At 51.7% G+C, this 17,949-nt stretch overlaps 2 protein-coding genes across 2 annotated transcripts in view; both read left to right on the top strand.

Annotated features, from left to right (window-relative positions):
- Positions 1–1,108: 1,108 nt before the first annotated feature.
- On the top strand, positions 1,109–15,464 carry LOC142601214 (uncharacterized). The gene is made up of 12 exons (XM_075750004.1): positions 1,109–1,322; positions 1,456–1,628; positions 1,833–1,994; positions 2,079–2,188; positions 2,355–2,547; positions 2,775–2,892; positions 3,191–3,336; positions 3,786–3,877; positions 3,964–4,140; positions 4,525–4,870; positions 5,397–5,474; positions 15,447–15,464. Exons 1-10 carry the CDS (start codon positions 1,109–1,111, stop codon positions 4,547–4,549), a joined length of 1,410 nt encoding a protein of 469 aa, XP_075606119.1. The 3' UTR covers positions 4,550–4,870; positions 5,397–5,474; positions 15,447–15,464.
- Positions 15,465–16,284: 820 nt separating this feature from the next.
- DUSP10 (dual specificity phosphatase 10) overlaps positions 16,285–17,949 on the top strand; it is a 76,291-nt gene continuing 74,626 nt past the window's right edge. Inside the window, exons 1-2 of the mRNA XM_075749321.1 lie at positions 16,285–16,384; positions 16,480–16,574. The gene's annotated coding sequence lies outside the window, so the exon portion shown is untranslated. The remainder of the gene's footprint in view (positions 16,385–16,479; positions 16,575–17,949) is intronic.

Below are 17,949 nucleotides of genomic sequence, written 5' to 3'. Positions count from 1 at the left end.
CCCGTTGCGTCCCCGGAAGGCAAGGCAAGGGCAAAAGCAGCTGCTGGGGCAGGAGAGAGGAAGCCAGGGCTTGGGCAGCGCCTCTGTCCTGCCCCGCGGGGCTTCCTCCTGCCCCTATGTCCTTCCCCACGGGGCAGGGCTGTGCAGGCGCCCACATCTGCCCACGGGCTGGGGGGGGCAGCGGGGCCTGACGGTGCTTCTCCTCTCTTTCGGCAGCTCCTGGGCGCTGAAGGAGCTGTGGCTGCGCACACTGCTGGGGTGAGCTGGTGGGGGGGATGCTCCAGGCGCAGCCGGGCAGGGGAACACGGCTCCCCAACTGGGGAGAGGTGCCCCCGCGGGCACCTGCGGGCAGCTCTCAGGCAGAGCTGCCTGCCAAGAGAGAAGCGGCGGCTTGGGGCTCACCCAGCTCTCTGCCTGTCCCTTGCCGGTGCACAGGACACCCGAAGGAGCCAAGAGAGCCCGCGTGAGCCGTGTCCCATCGTTCAAACTCCTGCAGAAGGAGCTGAGCCGCCGCCACCCTGTGAGTGTCTCTCTGGTCTGGGCTTGTTCCCGAGCACTGGTCCTCCAGCCCAACAGCAGAGGCATCGCTGCTCACCTTCTTCCACTCCTCCTCTCTTGCCCAGTGGAGGACGTTCAGCGCCAGGAGCCTGGAGAGGCTGCTGGAGGGCCAGGCAGAGGTGAGAAGGGCTGCCTTTCCCCTGCCCCGGCTGTGCCAGGGATATGCGGCGAGTGGGGGGAGCTTGTGCGGCAGGGAGGGTGCCGCTCGGGCAGCGGAGAGGGCTGGCGAGCCCCCAGGAACGCCGGCACATCCTGGCCGGCGGCGCTGGGAGGAAACCTGTCGTGCGGGGCAGAGAGCCCGTGCAGGCAGAGGGTCCCAGCTCTGCCGCGCTCAGGCTGCCTGTGCCGGGGGGCAGCTGGCCGGTGGCCCTTTCTGCTGCGGGGCCGCTCTCTAAGCGCAGCCTGGTTCTTGCAGGCTGACCCCAAGCAAAGGCCAACGACGGTCCCGTTTAACAACGAAGGGATGGTCTCACCAGGTGAGTTTTGGAAAGAAAGGCAAGCTCCTCCTGCAAGCGGCTGAGCTGCGCTCGCTTGTCCCTTGAGTGTCGCCATGCAGGTCGGGCACCCCAAGGGAGGACGTCAGCCGGAGGAGGAAGGACACCCGCTGGGCAGCGGCCGCTGGACGTGGTTCTGCGGGGACACACAGCCTCTGCTGCTGCTGTCCACAGCTTGGAGCAGGGCAGGGCGAGGGCTGGGCCAGGCTGTCCCGTCGTCCCGCCGGCTCGCAGGAGCCTCCGAACCGGAGCTGCTGAGCCGAGGCCGTGGTTCCAGCCGCTGGCTCCCTGCCCGTCCTGCCGCACCGCTCAGCACCGCGCTGCAGGCAGGGCAGGGCAGGCTGCGGGAAGCGCTGGCTGGGCGGTCTCCATTGACGGGCTCTGGCTCTCTTTTCCTTTGCAGCAGGACGGAGCAGCAGCAGCAGCAGGAGGAGGAGGACATGGCTGCCCTGGCCCTTTGCTCTGCAGCGGACCCCGGCCGCTGCCCAGGCAGGCTGCGGCTGCAGCAGGGCGCTCTTTGGCCAGCCCCTGGCAGCCCTCTGCGGGGAGGACGGCACGCTGCCCCGGCCCATCCAGGTAAGGCAGCCTGGACAGGGGGTCCCCAGCCCTCCTGCCGGCTGCTCCAGAGAGGTGGTGGGTGTCCCCAGGAGCTCCAGGGACAGGGGATTGGGCTCTTCAGCCCCAGCAAGGAGCCAGGTCTGGGCCAGAGCTCTGGCCCTGGCCAGCGCCGTTGGAAGGCAACTCCACAGCCAAGCCACTGTCCTCCTGCCTCTCCTGCAGGAGCTGCTGGCTGTCCTGCAGCAGGAAGGGCCTTCGACGGAGGGCATCTTCCGCAGAGCTCAGAGCGGGGCAGCCTGCCGGGAGCTGCGGGAGGCCCTGGACCGCGGTGCCGACGTCGACATGGGAAGCCAGCCCGCGCTGCTGCTGGCCGTCGTCTTGAAGGTGAGGGCTTCTGACCTGCAGCTGGAGGAGCTGCTGGCTGGCCTGGAGTGTCCAAAGGCTCACCTGCAGCCCTTGGCATTGCAGGACTTCCTCCGAAGCATCCCCTCCAAGCTCCTCGTGAACAACCTCTACGAGGACTGGATGGCAGCGATGCAGCAGAGCAGCAAGGAGGAGAAGATCTCAGAGCTGAAAGCGTAAGCGTGGGCAGCAGCCTGCCTGTTGAGCAGGAGCCCTGAGCGCTGGCTGAGAGCCCTGGAGAGCTGCGCAACACAGCTGCTGGCTCCCACCTGCCTTGGGCAAGTCTGGGGGACGGCTGCGGGCAGCATCTGCTTTATGACCCTCGTGTTCCTGTGCCCTCAGGGTGGCCGAGAAGTTGCCTGCGGCCAATCTCCTGCTCAAGCGGCTGCTGTCCCTGCTCCAGCACATCGGCCGCAACGCAGGCACCAGCAGGATGACCTCCAGCAACCTGGCCATCTGCATCGGGCCAAGCCTGCTGAGCCCGCCCAACGAGGACCTGCTCCCGCTGGAGGCCATGCTGGCGGTGACTGAGAAGGTACGCTCCATGGAGCAGCTGGCTGCGGCCTTCCCGGCCCATCGGGGCTTGGCTGCTCAGAGGTCCCTGGCTGCCTCCTGCCTTGAGTAAGGGCCGGTGGGGTGGCTGCCTGCAAGAGCAGCCCCACAGGCACAGCCTGCTGTGCAGAGGCAAGGCTCAGGAGTGGGAGAGCCTGCTTGGTCCGTTTTCAGGCAGCTGGGTTGACACCGGGGCTGTGATGTGTGCAGGTGAAGGGGCTGGTGCAGTTCGTGTTGGAGAACTGCAGGGAACTCTTTGGGGAGGAGGCAAGGGAGCTTTCCAGCCCGCCAGCCGAGGAGTCGCCAGCCCCCACGGAGAGATCCAGAGGTAAGAGGAGGGACTGAGGGTTCTCACAGGCTGGCGCTTGGGATGCCAGAAACCTCAGCACCGTTCCTGGCGGGGCTGGGCATCGGGCGTGGTCCTCTCAGCCCGGCCTGTCCCCTGGCCTCTGTTTGGCCACTGCCGCTCGGGGCATGAAGGGTTTGCTCTGCAAGATGAGCTGAAGCCTGCGGACAGGGCATTGGAGGGCTGAAACCGTACGCGGTGTAGGGCTTCAGGTGGGCTTTGCTTTAGCTGCCGCTTACTTCCAAGAAGGCGCTTTGCTGCACGTGCTTTTGCTTTCTAGAGCTGCGTTTGGAGGAGCAAAGTGTCCCTGCAGTCACAGCGGACACCGAGCATCAGGCAGCAGCCTTGCCGCGTGCACCCCGCTCTCTGCTCGGTGTCCTCCGAGGAGCTGGGGGAGACACGGCGCTGGAGTCTGAAATGGCAGAGGTACGTCAGCTCCCCAGGCACTGTGACGGCGTGTCTGGTGGAGGAGGGGAGTTTCTGAGGAGGTCAAGCAGCTGCGGTGCCTCTTGCTGGCAGCAGAGCCGGGGCGTGTTTGGGTTCTTCCTCCGCGCCCCGGGATGATACGTAGTAAGGAAAGCTGGCACGCTTGTTTCTCAAACGCACTGGGCACGTGCTTCATCCAACAAGATGCCCACCAAATACCTGCAGAAAGGCAGAGGGGAGTAGCTGTCAACTTCAGAAGGGTTTTGCTCAGGCCCTACTTCGTCAGAGCTTTGTCAAGACTATTTTGGGGGGGGCTGTGTGAAACGTGGCTGATGCATACAAGCCAAAGGGATCTCCTCTGCAGAGCCAAGGCGGTGATTTGGCAAACAGTCGCTTACGGCTCCAGGTCGTCTTCTTGCCACCTGCCAACTCGCACATCTCTGTTGTAGGCACGTCCAGCTTTGCCTCCAACTCCCCCCGAGAGCGCGGCAGACTCCCTGGGGTGCCCAGAAGCACGGGCGAGCCTTCCAGGGGACAGAAGGTAAAATGAGCTCACTTTGGTTAAAATCAGAACGGACGGCAGTGGATGGCACCTCTCCCTAACTAATACTGCGGTGGGATGGAAAGGTTTGCAGGCTCTCCCCGGGACAAGGAGAACAAGAGCAGAAACGAGAAGAGAAAAGAGGCCTGGGGAGAGGAGAGCAAAGGCCAGGCAGCAAAGAAGAGGAGGAAGAAGAGAGGAAACGTTTTGGGGCATGGAAGGCAGAAAAGATGCAGGAAGGCGCAGCAGGTCAGGAAGCCCAGGTGTGTACCAGGCTCGGCTGCCCATCTTTCACAACTCTCAGCGCTGCTCCAAGGCAGTCCAACCGGCTGGCAAGGGCCGGCGAGGGCCGGTGCTGCGCGGGGTTTGGCAATAACTCCTTGGCAGCTCCCCAGGGGCTCCCGATGGAGCCCTGCTGCCTGGCACAGGGGCACTGCGCGTCTCTGCACACGCACGGGTCTCTGAGGGCATTAGCCGTGGGGAGAGGGCGCCAGAGCCAGCCCGAAGTCAATGCCAGCAATAGCTCTCTCTTCTGGGCCGTGAACGATTCCTCGTGAAAAGTGGTGTTCCCCAAAGAGAGGGGACCAAAGTCCTGCCTCTTGCTGCCTTTGTGGATTTATCGGAGCTCTCGGACTCTGTCGTTGCAGGTGCCGATTCATTTTCACCGGCTGAACTGCTGTGACTCCTGGCCCCCCCGAGCTGACATCCACAATAAAATGATCTCTTCTCCCTCCTGACTGTGTCTGCCATAGGCTGTTGTGGAGTGGGGAGCTGTTGTTTTGTGATGAGTCCTCGGGGAGGAGCTTGGGATCGTCCCTTGTCCCAGCATCCTTTCCAGCGGGCGCCAGGGCTGAGCTGAGGCGCTTTAGGAGCGAAAGCAAAGCACCGAGTCAGGCAGGAGGGTGGAGGTTGGAAGGGACCTGTGGAGGTCCTCTGGCCCGACACCTGCTGAAGCAGGCTGGCCTAGAGCACGTTGCCCAGGACATGGTCCTGGTGAGTTTTGGGTATCTCCTAGGAGCAGCGCCATGAGGGCAGAGCGAGGGCAAGACGTAGGCAGGGCACGGTGGCCAGGAAGGGCTAAAGGTCCCTATGCAGCCACCGTCACCCGCAGCTTGCTGTCCCCTGCAGCCATCCTCCCGGCACGCTGACTGTCGGGCAGTTTCCTCAGACCCCCCTCACTGATGGCAATGGTAGAGATTAACTTCCACGCTGGGCGCTCTAAATGCCTCGGCTCACCCAAAAAGCTTTGGAAGCGGCTCCAGCAGCAGCCGGACTGCTGAGGCTTTGGAGCATCCCGGTGTGATACAGGGGCCGCCCGCGCCCCGATGCAGGAGGAAGGGTGAGCACACTCACGCTCGGTAGGTGACCATTTTGGCCACAGGTTGCTGTGGTTTAACCATGGCCGGCAGCTCAGCACCACACAGCCGCTTGCTCGCTCGCTCACTCCTCCGCAGTGGGGTGCAGGGGGAGAGTGGGAAGGGCAAAGGAAGAAAACTTATGGGTTTCCTGTCATGCACAGGACACTGTAAGGAGCCAAGAGAGCCCACGTGAGCCATCACCCAGTCTCCTGGAAAAGGACCTGAGCTGTGACCACGCTGTGAGTTTCTGACAATTATTCTTTGGTGTGCTCCTGGTATTCTCTGCGAGGGACTGAGTACATCTTTTAGCTGGTTATTGCTCCGTTTCCCCAGGAGCTTTTTGGAAAGAGGATCTCTCTCTGTATCTGAGCCACTCAAGTGCAGCAATCACTAACATCAGTTGGAAGCCCACACAAAATCATGTTCTTTCTCACTGCGCACTTTGCTCACCAGGTGAAAGCCAGATCCTTGTGTGTCTGTGGTGTTTGCATGCCCCCTTCAAGTCATGGCTGTAGCTCACAGTCTTGGAGACTTTGGTGCTCCTCAAACTTTCACCTTGTATCCATCTTCAGACAAGCAAACAGATCTGTAGGAAACGCTCGGTGCCACTGAGCAGAGTAGCGTGTGCAACAGACTTGAGATGAAAAGGGATGCGCCTGACTCTTGACTGTGCGTGTGCCGCACAACTGCAACCACAACTGCTTTGTTTTCCTGGCCGCTGTTGCAATTTTAACCCAGTCTGTTCACAGCCTCTTCTGCTGACGTATCCTTCTAAATGCTGTCTTCTCTGCCCTGCCCCAGCTTTGGCTGCTTTGCACCTTCCTGCTTCTCTCCAAATGTTGACAAGAAGAATTTGGTGGTGAGGGCACCAGGGCAGAGCTAGGAGCTGCAGAGTTACGTGTGACAAGGCCGTGTGTGTGGCTGTCCTAATTGTTTTCCTGAGGAAGGTGCCAAATAGAGGATAAATCCTTGTTGGCTGGTGCATCTCCCTGGGAAGACCAGCTCTCAAGTCTGTCTTGGTAAGCTGGACAAGGTGGCAGTGATTTGGGTAAGGGTATCTCTATTCCAAAAGTATGATGCCCTAGCAGTGGGTCAATGTATGCACTAGCCCCTTCTGCTGCCCCTTTTCCCTACCACTCATCATCTCCACAGATCTTTTCAGTGAGGGCTTCTCAAGCAAATTCCTGGTGATGAGGTGGACAAATATGTTAGGGCTTGGGAGTTGAAACCAAATCCTCCCTTCACATAGGGATTCTCTTATCTTCAAACAGTATTCTGGCTTACCCTGGTTGACTATGAGTCATATGCATGCAGTGTTGTTCCTTGTGTTTGAGGATCACAGCTTCAGGGTGCCAGGCACTGCAGGATAAACACCTTCCCTTCTCTTCCAAGCAAAATGCTACAGGAAAAAACAGCTGTCATAGCTGGCAGCTGCTAGGAGCCACCTACAGACTACATGTGAAGGAGAAGCAACCAACCTGTTGGCCTCGTTTTGTAGCACAGCTTACCAGATGGAGCTGTGATGTGCGCATATGACATCACACTTCCAACAGAAACCACACCTGGTGCCTGGAGCAAGGCATAAAAGTAATTGCCAGACTTGCTATTCATAGAAAGTATGGTAATCTTATATATGATGATGCTCCAAAATATTTCTACACACAAAATGCCTGCAGATACCATTTTATGCTTTAAGGCATATTTTGTGTTAAAGATATGTACTTCTAGGGAAAGAACTTGGCATCTTTTTTAAAGCCATACATGTAAGAGCTGTCAGGCAAAGTACATAATTCTATGCTGTCTGCCTCAGCATTCGTATCTCCTTCATCTTTTCTGTGTTGCCAAATTTGTTCGTTGCTTTTTGCTGTCAGTGGAGATAAACCAGCGGTAACTTAGTCCACGATATTTTTTTTCAGTTGTGTGCTATGGAGCCAAATGCTCTGCTGAGATAACTCAGCCCCCACCTTAGCCACTGGCTGGGGTGGCCGTGGAATAAGCCAGCTGCTGCCATGCAGGGGAAGTACAGCTATACTGCACCCATGCCACGTTTGGCCTGTGAAATTAGAAAGTGAGGCATGAAATTAGCAGCTGTTACAATTGTTGCTCGTTCTTCTGACAATGATGTTGTATGACACTAGTGTAGGTGTTTCCTGCAGCCCAGTGTGAGAACTTGCAGGCCGGTTTCCGTTCTGGTTTAACATTTAGAATTGGGATTACACAGAACTGCAGAAGCAGCACAGCGAGGTGTGACCTTGTGCCTGGGCTCCTGCACTAAGGTGCACTAAGATGCTTTTAAAAAACCAAAGCATTAAAAAAATCCCCAAACCTGCAAAAACCAGCCTTGCATATGCTTGCTTTGTGTCTCCACAGAGGAGCAAGGCACAGGTTTGGTTAATTGCCAGATCCAATTGGAAAAATTCATTTTTTAATATGAAATTTCTTTGCTATGGAAAAATATTTCAGTCCAACCATTTGTGTTGGGGAGGAAGACCCCTAAGAGGTGGAGGATAATTTCCATCCCACTGGGGAGATATGGAGGAGAGGGAGCCAGCTTTCTCCACAGTCACACAGCAGCCAAGGCTGTGGTTGGAAAGTAGACCCAGACTTCTTGTATTCTGTTTTCTTGCTCTTTCTGCTTTAATATTTTCTGTCACTTCCCGGTGATTACCACCCAGTCCTGCCATTTCAACAGAGCTAATGTTTTAAAAGCTAGAATAAAAAGGAGATGGGGAAGGTGTTAAAGATGCCAGGTGGAGTCATCCATGTCCTCTTTTCAGATGCAGTTCATAGATTCTGTAGGAAGAAATGCTTCTCCTCCTCCTAGTTTCAGGCACTTGATGTGTTTTGCCCGTAGATATAACAGGCTGGTTGAGGCCAGGTGAGCCTGGAGTAGAAGGCAGTGGCTCTCGTGGCCATGTACAAAGGTGTTTAGCTGCAAGAGCGATGGGCTCTGTGCCTGCCATCGTTTCTGCTCAAAACACGCCCAGTTTGCCAGCTCCACTTCCAGCACAGTTCAAATGAAAATTAAATAGTCAGGAACGGGCACTGACTCCAACACATCTTGTATCTGATGGGTTTCAGCAGTGGGTGTGTGAACCGGGATGAGGTTCCCAACGATGGGGTTTCCCCGGTATAGAAATACGTGTATAGTGACCGTACGCTTGCCCTGAGCTGGCTGTTGCTGGCATCCCAGGGACTGGGATGGAAATATGGCTGGGTGTCATTTTTGTGTGACCAGTTATTTATGAAGAAAAAACAAACAAACAAAACTCAAAAAACCCAAGGTGGAAAAAAAAAAACCAACCCAAACAAACTGGGAGGAGTGGAAAGCAATTTCAGGTCAGACAGGTGACTTTGCTAGTCAAATGTGGCCAGCTGTTTGAGTGAAGTTTCTCTTGGGAAAGTTCAAGCATGTTATTTCAGACTTTTAAGCAAAACTCTTTTGTTTCTCAATGGCCTTTGTTCAGAAGTTGAACTAATTACAATTACAAATGTAAAAAAAAAAAAAGAAAAAAGGAAAAAAAAAGGGCTGATGGGGATGGAAAAGAATGAAAGCAAGCGCTGAACTTGCAGCCGAGTGAGTGTGAGGGGTGAGGAGAGGATGATATTGTAGGTCAGGAGTGATGTAAGTTGGAGTCTTTCCTTCAGGTTTGGGGTTTTTTCTGGCTCTTCCACCAAATTGAAAAATGCCTTATTTTGCATGAATATAAAGCGTATCAATCTTGGTTCAGAGATGATTTGTACAAGCTAGTGTTGGTCAGAGGAAAATGAGAAAACCTGTGACATGCCTGACTTATGCTAGGGCTTTGCCTGACCTCCAGCATGGAAGATGATGGATATTTCTTCCTGTAGTTTCTTGGAGATGAATTTTCTACTGTCTGCCTCTCATAGCTGATGAGGTCTCTGTTATGATTTAAGAACATTGCTTTTTCAGGCTCTTAGTTAAACATTCAGGCTGGGCAAATATTGCTGTTGATGAGCAGCTAATCTTAATTTCAGAGAGAGATATATATAAATACACATAAATTTATATAGAAATAATGTCTTAAAATACAATTATTAATAACTTGTAGTACTTTAATGTAGGAATAAATATATACACACATTCAAAATTAAATAGTTCCCCTCCCAGGTATGGGCAACTTCTCCTTTTGCCTTTGGTTCATTTTAAATGTATGGCAGAGACTTCCAGGAGTTACTGAGGTGGTTGCTTCTCAGATCAGTAAACAGATAAATGGATTATGTTCCCTTTTGCTCTCATATTTTTAAAATTGATTTGCAAAATTCCACTTTCTAATCTGCCCCCTTAATCCGAGCTCATCACTCTGTTTCAGGCTGGCTCCTGATTGTTTGAATGATCAAGTAGGCTTCCTGTCTTTGTTCCCCTGCTAAAAATACAAACCGTTTGACAAAGCTGCAATTAATATTTTCCTGTCATCATGTCCTTTTCTTTATCAAGCCTTCAGATCAAGTGTGGGTATTCAAACATGAAGAAGGAGCTGCTTCATGATTTTATCCTTTTGGTTTGGTGACAGTTGGGTAGGAAAAAAAAAAAAGTCTCCGAAAAGGAAAAACTCAATAGTGACATAACGTTAGCAAGTCTTTTAATTTGATAATGTGGTTTCTGTTTGGTTTTTGGTGTTGGGGTTTTTTGTTTTTGGTTTTTTTTTTTTTTTTTTTTAAATGAGAAATCTGAACTTCTGGAGGCTTTTATTTCTGAGGATGATGAAAATTAGCCCTCTGGGAAACAATTCCTCCTCAGCGTAGCTCTTTAATTTGCCTGTCTGAGTCCTTTAATAATGTTACTGCATCCTAATTGGAAGTCACTTGAAGGCAGACTAGGTTTTGATTGTGATTGATTTAATAGATCCTCATTGTGGCTGGTCTTGAGAAACCTATCTTGCCCTGAAATCAAGTTATTAATAGGCTCGGCTGTATATTGCTGATCTTTGGCTGTGCAGAGGTACAGTCCTCATGCTTTAATTTGTCTTCATCATACCTTGTGGTGATTTATTCTGCAAATTGGGTGCTGTCATGGAGGAAACAGCAATGGTGTTTCTTCTGCTGGACATCACCGCAGGGCACAGGAACCATGATGCCAGGAGCTGCTGCTCCTCTACCCACAACCTGCCGCCATGGTGGGTCTCCAGGGATCTGGGGAGCCCAGGAACTGCAGCCTCCCATAGCCACCTTTCACTGGGGGAGGATTTGCTTAACTGGGGTGAACCCAATTATAGTCATACTGACACGTGGTTCAGCCAGGACCCTCTGAAGGTACCTTACCAGATGTGTTTAGCTGATATTCCCCCCTCTAGGCCCTTTGGCACTTTTATCGTACCTGTTGATTTCCCTGGGACAGCTTCCACCAGCAGCAATGAAGTTGGGCCTAAATCAGCATAGAAAGGGTCAGAATTTGGCCCTTCTCTCTATAAACAGAAAGAAAGTAGTAATTACTCAGACTGCCTTTCTTTGCATCCTACTGGAGCACAAAACATTCCTGCTCACTGGCTCAGTTAAGCTACAGTCTAACATTAAACTGCACTAATTTTAGTTTATAACTGGAGTCTGAATACTGGCCAGAGCCGTAACGCGCGCTCTCTGACGGGTTCACATTTTGAAGCTTAAGACCAAGGGATCTTTTCAGCAACCCCATTACTGATTCAAGAGCAATAGATATTAAAATGTTTGTCAGTTTCTTTTAATTATGCCTGTAGCTGATCTCATTTTGAGAATGCTGTCACTGTTTGACAGGTTAGAGAGAAGCCTGGGCTGGCGGGATGCCTGACCTGCAAAAGCACGAGGTGAGGGCAGGTTTATTGGAATAAAACCGACCCTTATCCCACTGTAGCTTATTGCTCCTGGCCCACACTAGAAGTGGCAATTACCTGAAACAATGTGGTCTGATGGTAAAGACTTGCGCTAAACCTTTTGTACGGTGCAGTGACAGGTATGACCCAATTCTTCCTTTGCGTGGAGTGACCGAGCGTGCTGCCCGCTTCACCCAGCAGCTGGCCTCGGGGCATGCCACCCGCACAGCTGCGGGGCAGCTGACCCCAGGCATAAGACCCAGCTACCGGTGCTTTCCCTTGCGTAACAGGGGACATGCTATTTCAGTGATGTAAAATGCCCGACCTCGTGAGTGTAGTGCTCGTCAGCTAGCTGCTTTAATATCTTGCTGAGACTCAATATATCTTATTTTCCAAAGAAGCGAGCTTTGGTTTCTCATGATGTGAGAGCGCAAACAAATTGTGTGAGGATCCTGGCTCTTACCTGCAGAAAGCATTAAGGAACAAGTCCTGGTCCACAGGCAGCTTACCACTGACTTCAGCGGGTGTAAGATTCGGCTCTGTGTCTAAGCTCTGACGCACTTTGTGCTGGCAGATGCAGAGAGATTTCCCTCGCACGCATGATGAATTTACACTGCTTGGCTACACATCACTCGTACTCATTCCTCTTCCAGCTGTCACAGGGCTCTCGTGCTGTGCCAGCGGTACCAGCTCTTCGGCATACTTCTCCATCGTCCCTATTGAGGGACTCACATCTGTCTCCCTCCCTTTTGCGTTGGCCCTTGTCTCATTTGTAATGGCAGTAAATTAAAAATGCAAAGTGCTGAGTCACAGGGTAATGATAAAAATGTCATTTGTGCTGGACAAATTAATACTGTGTTGCCTATAGCATGATGACTGACCTCCTGTTCAAAGGTGCTAAGCGTTCTGCATGCTGTTGTTGTCTCCCTCCCCTAAAGCACGTCCTGCAGCATCAGCTTGCTGCCTGCGTGCCCAAGGTGGTCATAATCAGCTCCCTGCTCTGGCATTCGCTCAGCTCTCTGAAAGGGTCCTGCCACCTCTGCCGTGTCCGTGCTGCCCCCCTCCGCCTCTGTCCCAGGGAGGCGTCTCGGTGGTCTCTGCTGCCCTGGAGTTGAGTTGCAGGGTGAACTGCAGGACTTCGTGCTCGTCCTTTTGGGTGGATGCAGGGGAATGGTGGAAAGATGCTGCAAGATTACCAGCAGCATTATGGTTTGTTTTCTGTGAAAACAGTGGCTGGCTTCAGATAGTCATGCTTGGTGCAGATGCAGAGTGTCTCAAAACATTGATCTCTGTGTCCTTGGGGGTGGGGTCATCTCTAGTCCAGCTTGTTCCCTGGTACTAGATAATCAGATGACTCATGATAGCTGATTTTACAGCTAGAGGGCCAGGATAGCTCAGCCATGGACCATCCCGTACTTACATAGCTTCAGCAGGGCTCCAGCTGCTTGCTTGGAGCCACAGTGACTCAGTGTGTACTGATCACACAGCAGAGCCATCAGCCCCATCGCCTCCGTGTGACCCTATAGACATGGGTGTCTGGGGACACTTGGGGTGTGAGGGTGTGGGCATGTAGAGAATAAGTGCAGGGGAGCAGGCAAGGTTGGGACACCTGTGCTGGGAGTTTGCTGTGAGCGGTCAGGGAGAAGGTGGAGATGAGTGATGGTCAAGATGCGGGTGATACATGCCACTGCTGAGAGGTGAGGAGCCCAGCCTCAGCTGTGGTGCAGGGGCTGGAGCTGGCAGACCTTGTCCAGCTGCAGGAAATGCGGGTCAGGCATAGTTGATTAGATCTGGTGAAACAAGGGTGTGAAAAACTAATGCCTCTAAGAACAGAAGCTGGCTAAAAATGCAAATTTGGTGTGGCTCAAGGCCCTGCCCCACCTTGCATGGCCCCAGCACACCAGCTTGGGTGTGGGCATCCAAGCCCACAGCAGGGTAGGGCGGCAGCTGGGTAAACACTGTGCCTGCCCCCAGCACCTTCAGGGGCTGGTGGGACATGGAGAGCTGTCAGGGGGGTGTTTCAGCAGGGCTGAGAGCGAAGCAGCAGTGTGTCCTGCTGATCCTGATGGCTCCTTCTCCCTTTCTGTGGGTCTCTTATGCTTGTTTAGCTGATGGATTTGGAAGGTCTCCTCTAGAGCTGGGATATAGCCTGGTGAAAGAGCCTTTGCTGGGGTCAATTGCCATAGTCAGGAGCAGGTTGTGACTACTCGGTCACCTTCATCAGGTTCAGGTGCAAGAGAGCATGTGGTGGGTTTGCGCTCTCATCTGTCCTGGGAAACCAGGCTGGCATTTGAATCTCATGCTTCTAAAACATGGAAATGCCCCATGTAATATTCATACAGAGGAAAAAACATTAGAAAGAGGCTTCTGCAAACAGTCTGAGTGTCAAAATGTTCATGAGCCAGCAGAGGTTTAAGGCAGACTGAAATGAAGAGCTCGTGCCTCTCACATTTGCCTAACTAATGAAACAGTTCTCTAAATCTAACGAGAGTGCCTTTATACTGTATGTTTGCCAGCAACAAAAACAAAACCTCTAGCTTCTAGTTAAACAAGGAGTCAAAAATCTTTCTGCTTTTCCAAGCTTTAATCTCCTTTGCCTGAGACACCCTTCACACGCTGGGTCACCACCACATACTGTGCAACCACCTGAGCTTCAGGAGCACCCTCTGTTCCCAGAGGCCTTTAAGGATGTAAAATCCCTGAAGGTCTTTTGGTCAAACCTTTTTTAGTCTTTTTTTTTCTTTTTTTGTACAGGCTTACTTTGCAGTTATGACTTTCAGCATGGCTGTGCCCTGGATTGCCCAGTGCTGGGGGGAAGTTTTCTACATGAATTGCTCTGTATAAATAAACCCATGACAACAGTGAAGAAAAAATGCAGGCTTTTGCTGTAAAAATGCATCAACTACTTGTTATTCTTAAAGAATTCTTCCACCAAATTATCACAAATCATCATTCATTCCTCATTGCTGTATTGTTTGACAATAATATTTTTTTAGAGACAAAAAGAAGATGCATAGAAAAAAGCAATAACTGTACAGGATTCGGAAAGTCTGTTGAGCAGTTGCCCCCTGGAAAGAATACCTTTACAGTGTATGCATATGAGTTTTAACTCTTAGTTGCTGTTGAAACTAAGTTAGCAAATCTGGTATCACTCTAGCTTTTATTGCCTGGTTCTAGGATGAACTTTCCACTTTTAGGAGCTGAAGATCTGCTTTTATCTTCCCATGGTGTACATCAGTGCAAGCTGCTTCATTGCACTGCGGTGTCCTAAAGCCAGAGGGGAAAACTGAGGATGGGAGGGTGTTAGGCTGAGGCCAGAAATGAAGGTTATGTTGGTAGTGCTTCTGAGCTAAGAGTAGTAGATGCGGAGCAGGATCCTGGTGTGAAGTAAAATACCCAGCAAGCAAAGATGGTCTCCGTGACTGCAGGCTGGGTGAGGGGGGAAACAGCCTCCGCCAGGCTACCCTCACCTAAGAGGTTTGCACATCGCAGGCAGCTAGGTGAGCGTTTGGTATTACCTGCGACTGTCCCTGCACATAGCACGCAGCGCTCTTTCACTGCTGAGGGTCTGAGACTACTTCGTGGGCACTTGGCAAAGTGGTGTTTATGCCTTGCCTCCCAGCCTTGCCTTGGTTCAGCATTCTTCATCAACCCTGCCTCAGCACCTGGAGGATGCTATCGCACTGCATGGTTCCTCTGTTCAAGCTGCTGCAAGATTTACTAGCTCTCCAGCTGCTGTTGATAATGATGCATTTGTCATGTGCTGTTTGATTAGCATGGAGCATGAATCACAATAACAGAGAGAAAGAGAACTGAGGTAAATGTCAGTTGATGTACCAACAATGTGGCTGCAAACATAAAATACCTCCTTGTGCTAGCCACACAATACGAAGGTCCGTATTAACATAGCGTATGGCTGAATAAGCATGAGGAGAGCAAGGCTGCACTGATGCTGCCTCTTCCCCACAGGCACAAAGAGCAATGGGTTACCTGACATTGGAGGGATAGCGTTTTTCCTCCTCCAACTCAACACCAGCATTAGATACCTGTTATTGCAGAAGAACAAATAAAGAGGACGTTGCCTGTCTTGCAAAAGCCAAGCCAAGGGCAAAGCCTGCTGTCATCTTCATTGATGTGTGTTGGCAGTGTTTGATACTGGCTGGATTAACTTGTTTAATTTGCTTGCTGTGTGGCTTTCAAAGTGATAACCACATTGAAATGACGGGCGTTTGGTTAATACTGATGTGCTTGTTATTCTTAAGTGTTGGTTTGGGATACAGCTTCTCTGAGGGGTGCATGCCAAACCTGTGTTAGCCATTGGGCTTCCTGCTGGCCAAATACGTGGTCAGAGAAGGTCCCTGCCTGATGCTCTTCAGGCACAGATGAGCAAATGTTACGTTTCAGAGATGATGGGGTGAGCCGAGCACCCTGATGTCACGTGGCAGATCCGTGGCAGCTATCTCCTGAATCCCAGGTGGGCCCTGTGGTTATTTTCTGTCTGGGTACATGGCGTGGCAAGTGATGGAAATGTCTTGTGGCTTGTACTTTGACTCCTCACTGTGCACGGAGCCTCGCAGCCTTCCTTCTGACTGCATACAGCACCCAGGTCAGGCCTCCTAGCTGCCACTGATGGTGGGTCCCTTTCCAAAATTCCAAGTCTGCTATGGGAGAAAAAGCCCTCGGCTCAGCAGCTGAGAAGCCAAGCGCCCATTGATCTTTGTGCTGGGATGCGTCAAGTCAATACTGGGAAAAAAAAAATAGACTTATCCAAAGTTTATCCAGGTAAAAGTTGTGTTGGTGAGCTTTTCAGTGCCACTGACCTGTGCATTAGCTAGCTGCCTACAGTTTTGCCCGTATATGAAAATCTCAGGGCTTGTGCAGAGGCTGAATTTGCATATGAAGAAAGAGTAACAACGGTGCTGCCTAGCTGCCTGTTTTAAAGGGCATTAGGAAGTATTGCCTTTTAAATGACAGACAAAGGCTGTGAGTAAACTAGCAGCATTTCAGAAAGGCACCTGGCTGAGTAAATGAGACCTAAATGTTTTTCAAAGTATCTGACCACACCAACTTCTCTTACAATTAGTGCAGTGTTGCACTGAAGGCAGAATAGTAAATTGATGGAGACTTAATCTTGCCTTTTTGAGGAGTCAGTAGGCCAAATCCTGCCTTTCTGTTTTAGCCCTAATACTGCAACCACTTACCTCAGTACAATTATTCCCTGGCTCAGCTTTGTGCTGCATGGTTGGAGACTTCTTTGAAGTGCCACCACCTCAGGGGGAAGTTAGGAGTGACTTCACTGGATACTCACCGTCATACTCCATGTGCACTGCCTTCTTTAACAGGTCAGTATGTACTACCCACTAAGCAGACCAGTGCTTGCTTTCTGGTGCTCTCAACAAAAGAATAGCATGCTGAGGTTATTTTTCTGATTGTTTAGCCTATCTCAAGACCTTAAGCTTATTCTGGTGTAAACGTGGAACCTGCGTTAATTGCCCGCTGTGCCATGAGTGTGGCTGCAGCCTTTCTCTCTGAGTGAGTAGCTCTTGGGTTTTGCTTCTCCGCACTGCCATCTCTTTCCACAAAGCATGTAGGAATGCAATCCCCTCAAAGGCACGGAGTTTCTGTCAAATCTGACTGAAGTCAGCTGGTGGGGAGAGTAGGAGAAAAAGATCATAAATGCGTTGCCTGTGTGCACACAGAGTACGACTGCAAAACCCTGGTGTCTTACAAAGCCAGGTGACACCGTGTGTGAAGGAAGGTAGCACCACCTGCCCTGGTGAAGTGTCTGTGCACCTAGGTCCCTTGTGGGCATGAGGGATTCTGTCCTGATTCAGCTATTCAAAACAAACCAGCATGTTATCATAGGGGTGGCACAAAGTGGTTGTTCCAGCCTTGGATCGAGTTCCTGCTGTGCTGCTGTGTCCTGAACAGAGGTAGAGCCCTTGCCCATGGCTCTCCAATTCAGGAGCACACATAGCTGTGGGGCTTTGCTTGAGGGCCACGCAGGGGGAAGCTGAGTTGTCCATCCTGGACATCCTGCTGGTGTGCATGAACAATGCCACGGGTAATTTTCCTCATTTTGGGACTTGATGTCCTGCCAGCTGTGATTAGGGACCTCAGCACGTAGCACCAGGATGGGGCTCCTGGCACAGCTCCCGCTCTGCCGCATGATGTTTTGCCTTTTCGCTGTGGTGCCGAGAGGACACCTGATGCTTTGAGACAATGTTCTCCACAGGTTGTGGTGGTGGTAAACACTGAACCCAGCCTGAATATTCCAAATACTGTAGCACACTGCAGAGCATTTGAAAAATGACATCACATGCAAAACAGCGGCCAAACTGGGAAAGTTAGGCTTTGCTTTTGGCAGGCAAAGAGGGCAACGAGACAAAGCACAGAAATGAGCTTTTAAAGAATTTTCTAAGCAAGACTGGCTGGGCAGCTGGTTTTGCCAGGGAGGATCCTCTTATACACGTCTACTTGGAGTATTAAATAACCTAATTTCAGGATGACATTGCTTGCGTCTCTGCATCAGATTCTGTTCTGGTCCTTTTAATGCCATCAGTAGTGAGAGAAGAAAAAAGCTCCGTCATGAGTTCATCTAGGCTGCCTGGTCTCCTCTGCAGGGGCAGGCTGGCGTTGTCCTGCCTGCTGGTCTGTGCCCATGTAATGACTTGCTGGGATGTCACAAATGAGTTCTGTTCAAAGCTCTCTTGGGGCTGCTAAATCCTGCCCCTGGGGACCCTGCCAAGGGCCAGAATTACCAATGAGTAGGTGGCTTACAGCCTCCTCTTGCCTCCACTTCTCTAGCCAGCACTCAACAGTGAGCCAGAGGAAGATGCAACCTGTCTCTCTCTTCTAAGAGAAAGTTTTCTATTATTTATGCTGCATTTTTCATGCTTTGTCTCTC

This window comes from Balearica regulorum, chromosome 3 (assembly GCF_011004875.1).
Source record: "Balearica regulorum gibbericeps isolate bBalReg1 chromosome 3, bBalReg1.pri, whole genome shotgun sequence".
Lineage (NCBI taxonomy): Eukaryota > Metazoa > Chordata > Aves > Gruiformes > Gruidae > Balearica > Balearica regulorum.
The sequence above is the reverse complement of the archived record's forward strand: the minus strand, read 5'-3'. Positions and strand labels throughout refer to the sequence as shown.

What these genes read in the sequence shown, in the direction of transcription:
- LOC142601214 (XM_075750004.1), top strand. Translation starts at nt 1,109, where the DNA reads ATGCAGGTCGGGCACCCCAAGGGAGGACGTCAGCCGGAGGAGGAAGGA. An exon ending in GCTGCTGAGCCGAGGCCGTG is followed by an intron (nt 1,323 to 1,455) that starts GTTCCAGCCGCT and finishes TTTCCTTTGCAG; the next exon opens with CAGGACGGAGCAGCAGCAGC. An exon ending in AGCCTTCCAGGGGACAGAAG is followed by an intron (nt 3,878 to 3,963) that starts GTAAAATGAGCT and finishes TGGGATGGAAAG; the next exon opens with GTTTGCAGGCTCTCCCCGGG.